General features: G+C 36.1%; 1 protein-coding gene across 1 annotated transcript in view; it reads left to right on the forward strand.

The window, feature by feature from the left end:
* The first annotated feature begins 6,162 nt into the window (after nucleotides 1-6,162).
* Nucleotides 6,163-8,699, forward strand: part of LOC118737587 (neprilysin) — a 21,869-nt gene continuing 19,332 nt past the window's right edge. Inside the window, exon 1 of the mRNA XM_036468184.1 lies at nucleotides 6,163-7,761. Within this exon, the coding sequence (XP_036324077.1) occupies nucleotides 6,568-7,761 (1,194 nt within the window). The 5' untranslated portion in view covers nucleotides 6,163-6,567. The remainder of the gene's footprint in view (nucleotides 7,762-8,699) is intronic.

Consider the following 8,699-nt stretch of genomic DNA (forward strand, 5'->3'; position numbering starts at 1 on the left):
CTTGGAATATTTTTTTAATTTTTTGAAATTCAATTTTGGGCGTTTTAACGCCATGCGGGTTCACTAGTATTTTCGCAAATAACTATTACCCGAAGCCTACCAAAATCCAATCAAGCCTACGGGATTCCGGGATCCTGGGATATAATTTAATTTACTACCGAATTAAAATAAAACGACATTCAGACACTACAATGGCATACAAGAATTATAAAATGCGACCCCACAAATAATTAAATAATATATTATAATTCTAACGCTACTATTATTCTATGTTATATTATATATTTAATATATATATATAAGGCATTCTTTTTCATATCGGGCACCAAATTTGGTGTCAGAATTTCGATTGGCTTCACATTTTTTCTTTTGTCTTCGGATATATGATCTGTCAAATTTAGTTTTTTCCGTGATTCTGACTAAGTTATCATGTACTTTTTCAAACTGTAATATCTCGGGTTCTGTTCATCGTAGTGACTTCATTGTTGACTCTTACAAAATAAACCACCTCGTCATGAAAAAAATTTATTTTAAAAATATTTAGTTCATGAAAAGCCCCCATTTTTTCGAATCACGGTTGTTATAGATAATTAAACAAGGATTACGCTAATATTTCCAGAATGGGTTGCATTTTAGTGATGGAACGTTAGTCAGCTCTTTCTGTACCGAGACACCTGGCGCCGGGACGCGCGCGAGGGTGTTATACTAATTAACATCATTAGGGCCGGTTACTCAATGGGCCCTGTCACACGGTCAGTAATTATCACGATATCTGGGTCACGATCCATAATGATGGATTGATGGATCCGCAAAAATGCTACACGTTCAATATTTATCGCGTCAGTATTTGCATAATTTTTGTGCTGCATGCTTATTATATCGCAAGAAAATATTTTTATTTTATACGAATAATTTACAGATAATGCATTCCGTAATTATTTTAAATATTCCAATGCTAATTTAAATACTTTCAATTTGTTTTGAAATGTTTTAAGCGCCGAGAGCGAGTATGTTATGGCTAATCGTTAATATTTATATTATGGCTACAAAGAGGGATGAGTTTACTGTATATTTCTGTCTGCGCAGTCTGCGCATGGGCCCGCTTGTACTTTCTTAATTACATATGAAAAAGCATCCTAGACGTTTAAAACGCCATCCGTGCAGTGATCTGAATATTGCCATTATACGTAGTGGATATATAATGGAAAGATCCATTTTCTTATTACTTTTCACTTGATTTAAATACAAATATTTTTAAGCGGTAATCAAATAAAAAAATTTTATTTTTACAACGCATTTCTTTTCTCAGTGTATATGTTGAACCTCCTCCTTTTTTAAACTGGTAAAAAATTAAAAATTTTGAATTTAAACAATTTTGTAGAACGTGTGAGATATATACAATACGTATGTGTGTATAGAACAACCGTAGTTGTTAGTTGTTGGTATATTTGTTATTATAATTTTTTTTGAAGATGTCGGTCGCGTAGTTACCACCAAGTTTAAGTTGTAAATGTGAATGGAAACGAGTGTCGTAAAATACTGGAACGACAGCGAATTGATAGTACTTATCATAATGAACGCAAACTCAATATACTGTTAGGTCAAGTTCATGCAATGCGCCGATTTGTTGTTTTAAAGACCAGTCTAATCAAAAATACAAATTTTGGTGCCATTCAAAACAAAAAAATATTTATTTAAAAATATATAAGTAAATACGTTATATGTGTGTACATATTTTTATTGTTTAAAACCCCAAATACTCTTATGTATTAAGGCATATAAATCACAGAAATTGCGGTGAATCGAGTTCATTTAGGCTCAAATTAAAATTGTCATAGTCTGAGTAAAATAAAAATTAACGATTTTATGTGAAATGCCTACATATATGCATTTACAAATACACAAATACATACATATGTGTATATACATATACTTGATCGCTCTGACCCGCTTCGCTTAGTGTAAGAAATTTCTAGGTGTAATTTACTTTAATTAAACTCAACATACTTAAAATATGCGAAAAGCAGTAGATTTAACATTTTTTAAATATTTTCAAACTAAAACTATCTTAAATCTCTCTCTTGTGATACTTTTTCATAATTATGTACATACATGATGTTTAGAAATGAAGCCATTTCAAAATCATTTCGATTGATCACATATTGTAATAATTCATTGAAATGGTTGAAAACTTTGTATTTTACTTTTTAAATCGTTAATTCCTATAATTCAAGTTGAATTTGAATTTTCAAACATGTGGGGTCCCTGCTATACATATGTTGCTTAGAAATAAAGCCTTTTGATGACACTGCCGATTAAAACCTAGATTGTAATAACTCATTGTATTTGAATTTAGATTTAAACAGGTGGCAACCCTCTTCAAAAACCTCAAAAAGTTCTACATGCTTAAGCTGAACATTTCTAATTTAAACTCGACTTTTAAAACAGATGGTAACCCTCTTCCAAATATTTTCCCACTAAAACCCTATTAAATCCCTCTAGTCTGAAGTCCATTTTGTTATACATATTTTAATTATCAAATTCCTTTAATTCATTGACATGTAGTTTAGAACTAAAACCCTAATCAAAAACCTTTCGATTGATACCCATATTGTAGTAATTCATTTAAATTAGATTAATTTAATTTTTATACTGGTGGCAACGCTTGTAAAACACCTCAGTAATTTTTTAAATGTTCAATCCGAAGGTTTCTTAGGATCTTTCATTTGAGACCCATATATTAATTTTTCAGATCGCTTGCGAATAAATTAATTTAAATTTGGCTTTTCGAACAGATGGCAACCCTTTCCAAAATACTTTCAAACCATAACTTTTTAAGCTTCTGCTCATCCATTATTTTATATAATTTTCAAATAAATAATTCCCTTAATTCAAGTCGATTTGATATTTTAAACTGGTGGTAGCCTCCTCCATGAGTATCGAATTCATTTTATATTTTAAAATATTTTCTGATATATGATATGCGGTATGAAAATTCCGTTTGTATGGGAGGTGCCACGCCCCATCGTATAATCGAGATAGATTTAATATCTGTCCTATATTTTAAGTTGGGCTAAATGGCACCAGTGCACAAAATTTAAAGGGAATCGGTTGAGTAGTTAGTGAACGCGTAACAAATAAACAAACTCACTTTAGGATTTATAATATTAGTAAGGACGTAAGGATGTACCTATACGTTTCAATCTCGTTTTTTTATAAATATACCCTGCCAGCATTTTCAATCGCGGAGGTCACTAATTCGATACATATTTTCTGCGTATATCATCGCCGACGATATCGCTATAGAGATTCAAGGTACATAGGTATATGGCAGACGAGCCTGCGGGGAAGAGACGGCCGGAAGAAAACAACTGTACGACGATCCGACAAATCTGGCTTCGACAAGAAAATTTCCACCTCACTCATTTATCTAGAACGGCCCCTACTTATGCATGTGACCGAAATTATAACAGTTCACCACTTGATGGGACGGAATGCTAGCAGAATGGGCATTCCAACGAGGAAGAAATTCAAAGCATAGCACACTATCTCTGTCACTGGCCTGCCTGACCTTTCGGGTGATAGAAGACGCTCATTTCACCGTCACCTCTTTGGTTTGTCTGGCGGGCAGCAGAAGGCATTCATGAATTCTCGCTTTTATAAACTTAACCTTCTGGTTCTACTTCTATGGGAACGAATACGAGCTCACAATCAGCCCACCGGGCCTAAGTGTTTCTCTCTCCTCTACCGGATGCAGGCAGACACTTCAATATAACCTAACGGCACATCACACGGCATATTTTGATTGTTAACCTTTCTGGCTTTATGGCAGGAGGCAGTACAATTCATGCGTTCCCAGATGGCGTAGAAGTAGGTGTCTATTGTAATGAATTAGGAATAAAAAAATTGTTCAAACTACCAAACTACTATAGGGTCTTGCAGGCGGAAGTCACTGCGGTGCTTCTTAATAACAGCAATGCACAAATCAAACTAATTAGTTTTCACATATGTTAGTCTATAGCCAATCTGCTATAAATCCATAATGTCAAAAACAATGACCTCAAGAAATGTTCTAGAATACGCAAATGAAATAGAAATTCCAGGGTCAACCAGGAAAACTCCCTTTTAGTGGGCACCTGGGCAAAGAGGCATAGAGGGAAATGAAAGGGTGGATGCTTTAGCAAAAAGTGGAGTGCTAGCAAATCAAGGCGTCGCGCTAGATGTTCCCATCACCCTACTGACTCTTAAAGGCATATGTGACTTAGGCATGTTCCAAGAGGCGGATTAAGGGTGGTCACAACCACGTGGATGCAAATTATCCAGTGTCATGCTTAGGTCACACGATCTCAAATTAACAAAACGTAAAAAAACCAACTTGGAATTCTGATGCGTCCGATAACTGGACACAATTTGTTAGCTAACCACGTTCTAAAAATTGGTTAGGCTAGTAGTGATAAGTGCAGGAAGTGTGAAATCGAAAAAGAAACGGTGGAACACATAGGCGCATAGTGTGCAAATTTACGTCTGAATTGATTTAGGGAGGCGTTCCTCACTAACTCAGAGCAAGCAACAAAAAACGATATCTACAAAATCCTAAAATTCGCTAAGAAAGTTTCATGGAATCTTGATATATTTCCCGCCTTATGCACGGATGAAAATATTTCTCTATGAGAGGCTTTCACTAGCCAGCCAGTCCTACCTGCCTATCTACCCCTTCACATTGTCTGTCAGCAGCGTTTCAATACAGAAAAAAGTATACAAATTAAAATATTTATAGATAGTTTTAAAAATTTCCAGGCTTTCCGAAACTTAGTTGTAGGCAGCTTTAAGAAGATAAACTAGTTTATACCCTGCAGGGAAACCGCGGACTAGTGAATCAAATTTCTAGTTCCGTACTAGGTCTTTATCGCCAAAAAGGAACTAGTCCGATAGGAACTAGATCCCCACCAGTCCAAAATCGGCGAAAAGTGGTACTTTTAAGAAACTAATTTTTCAGTTTTTTTCACTACAAATCTATTTCTAAAGTGACGAATTTAGAATTGGTTCGGAACTATAGAAAAAGGGATGCAGAACGAACTAGATCCTATTTGTCGAATTTAGAACTATTTCGGAACTATCGAATCAGGGATGCAGCGGGGGGCTTATTTACTTTACATAGATATGTGTTCGGCGGCTTTTTCGTTCAAATACGCTTCTATTCTGTGCTTCGCAGAGGCTCTTTAATAGTTTGGTAATACAAAACAAAGTTTTGTGTTAACATATTAACATCTTGGGGCCGTCTGGAATCTAACCAATAACAGCGAGCACCTCTGCAAAGTCAGCTACAGCAAGGTATGTAAACGTACATTTCTTACAATCATTCAAACAAATTTAATTTCAAATTGAAAAAAACGTTTCTTTGAAAATAATGTAAAATCGCACACGACAGAACTGAAAGGTTGAAAAATCATGATACTTTTTTCTTTCGTCTGTCGATTTTAGAACGGGTTCGGAACTAGAGAATTTAGGACTAGTTCGGAACTATCGAAAAAGGGATGCAGCGGGGGGCAATTGACACTTCCTAGGACATCGCCATGTTAAATTCGCCAGTTGCTTGCATGCAAAAGAGATTTATCGCGAACCAGTCTAAATGTACTAGAAGCGCCCCAGTTCAGAACTAGAGATTTTCCCCACAGGGTACATACATACTTAGGGGCATAAGAGCCGAAGAACGGAGCGCCTAAAAATTTTGATGTGCAGATGTGTAGCTTTTCAGGGTGTTTATTTTCAAAGCCTACAAAAAAGACCATCAGCAGTGGGATTCTGACGATGGCGCCGCTAACCCTCAGGCACCAAAAATAATCTGAATGAGAATCAGAGGGGCCCAAAAGTACACCACATGAAACAATAGCATTGCAACAGATGTAATGTGTAATCAGCCAAATCTAGCAGTGGCTATGTACTTAGATGCTGCATGTTCTTATACGCGCCTGCTATTCTTTTAAAATTTTTTGGCGACAAAAATTAGCGTAAACGATTTTCAGAATTCCACTGCAGGGCAACCGCGCGGATCGTCTCACACTGAAACCGGCCCTGCTGTAGTATGAGAGCAGAGAATGATATTTAGACTTGGCAATTACTCGCATATGTACATATGTATGTATGTCCATAGTGTATACATATGTATTTATGTATGTAGGTATGTATTTACTTTTAAAAGCGGAGTAATCGAGACTTAGGGACGCAAACTGCAAATTATTTGGAGCGAACCCGCTTTGCGATTGTTCTGAATAAATTTTTTAAGCATCGCTAAGGCTCAGTATGAATCCGACTCCTCGCACAGGCGGAGCGGAGCTAATATCAGCCGTGATCAGAACTTTATCGCTACACGTAATTTAGATTAGCACAGTGTAAATGTGGTTTTGTAAATTAAAACACGCGTTTTAAAAATATAAGAGCATATAAACATACTTACATATATGCGTATATGTATGTACATATGTATGTTTTAGTGCATGTGCATAAATACATGCATATAAAAAATTTATTAAACTAAAGTGCATAAGTGTATCTCATATTCAAATCACGATGAAAGTGAAAATAATCCGGCACCTACTTTTGCTCATTCTCCTGTTAAGCTCAATTGCATTATGTGCTGCGTTACCCACCAACGCTCCGACATACAGTACACAAAATAATAGTGCGACGACTAGCGTTCCTAACGCCGACATTGTTCCAACAACAGCAAATGTAGCTGCAATAGATGTGATGCAGAATGGTTTGAACGAAATCGAAAGTGAATATCGCGTCAAGTATGCCCAACAAATGCTGACATATATGAATCAGTCGGTGCAACCATGTGAAGATTTCTACGAGTACGCCTGTGGCAATTGGAAGAATGTGATTCCCGAACGTCAATCGCAGCACAAACGCAGCAATCTTATTGATATTGTTTACAGTTTAGGCGAAGCCGTTCAACAACTTCTCCTGCAAGATTCATCATCGTTCGATAACTTTCAGTATACGTTAGAATTGAATATGGCAAGGCGGATTTATAACGATTGTCTAACAGCTGACTTATATCCGGTGAAATATTCTCAAGTGTATTTGGATATAATCAAGTCGATTGGTGGCTTTCCAGCTGTCGACGAGACGTGGAGGCCAGATAACTTCAGTTGGTTCAATATGAGCGCACACTTAACCAACTATGGCGCCTTGGGTTTAATCAAAGAGGAAATAATGCCGCAATATCCGTTTCCGCCGTATTTCAAATTACCCGATTTGGGTTTCGAATACATTGTACATACAGACAACATAGACACGAATAGTTCACACGAATTGAACGAAAAACGTATGCGTAACTACTTGCATTTGTATGGGGTTAATGATGAGCAGAAAATTGAGCGGATCATTGCGGATATCGTAGAAACTTGGAGAGCCATACTCAATATTACAGACGAGTTTCATGAGGATATGAATGAATGTGAGGTGCTGACAGCGGCACTGGGCATAGACGAATTCCAGCAATGGAATAGTTATTTGGACATCGCATGGAACAGTACAAAATTTGAGTTGGAGGAGGAGACTTGGCCTTGCCATCACTTTTACAATGAGCTGGACAGAGTATGTAATGAGCGTAAAGAGGCGGTGGCAAATTATTTGGCTTTGAAATTTATTTATCGTATGGATGCACGGCTGCAGGATAAGAAATTTCAAACGGAGCATTGTAATATGATGATTCAGCATGTATTACCTCACCTTTTGAATGAAATTTATATGAAGGTAAACGATGGGAAAAATTATGAAGACTTAAATTGAATCATTTTGCTAAGGTCATTTATTTAGTTGTGCAAATGTATAAAACCCATTTTTTAAGAAACTATTACGTCTTAGAAACGCGGCTATTTGATGTTATTGATTTGTTTCACTTAAAAGCAAACTAATAATACGATTCTATGAAGAATAACCTTAAAAGCCTTTGAAGTAGATATGGGCAAAACACATGATTGCCTACCACCTCTATGCTGTAATCCGTCGTAGATTCGATTTTGCTACGAATCGTAAATTTGGTATGCTCAAATCCGCGTTGTCGTATCGTAATTTCGAAATTCGTAGGCAATCTTCGAAATTCGTAATGTTGGTATGCCTGAATCCGACGTAGCTGTCATTTTTATGTATTTGTCGGAAATTTTGTACGAATAGCAACTCGTGTCGGAGCGAAACAAATTGTTTTAAAATATCAGTAAAATAAAGTGTGTAAACGCAAAAATATGTAAAAATGAATATGATATGAAAAAAAAATTTATTATTAAATGTTTACAAAATTAACAGATCGAAGATCACAACAAATCGCTCGCAATACGAACAACTGGTGGAATACATGAGCGAAAAGCCGGACATTGGTCGAGGTTTTGTAAAAGGAGCTAAAGAGGATGTGGTGGAATTTCGGGAAAACGTTCCAAGAATTAAAGCGGCACAATATCTAGTGAAATGGAGGCCCTTAAAATTTATCATTTAAGCTAAATGGATCAGAACAATCTCTTAGAAATCTCCTTTGTATATTAATGCAACTGTAAGCTGTTCTTCCTCCTGGGACAAAAGTGCGCCGGCCACTGAGTCCTTTGTATTCTACTTAATTAAGGAAAAGTCATTTCAAATAATGATTAAACTATTTTTTTTTTAATTTCACTATTCACTTGCGATTATGTATATTTATTTTG

Source organism: Rhagoletis pomonella, unplaced genomic scaffold (assembly GCF_013731165.1).
Source record: "Rhagoletis pomonella isolate Grant_MI unplaced genomic scaffold, Rhpom_1.0 Rhpom_scaffold_00004, whole genome shotgun sequence".
NCBI lineage: Eukaryota > Metazoa > Arthropoda > Insecta > Diptera > Tephritidae > Rhagoletis > Rhagoletis pomonella.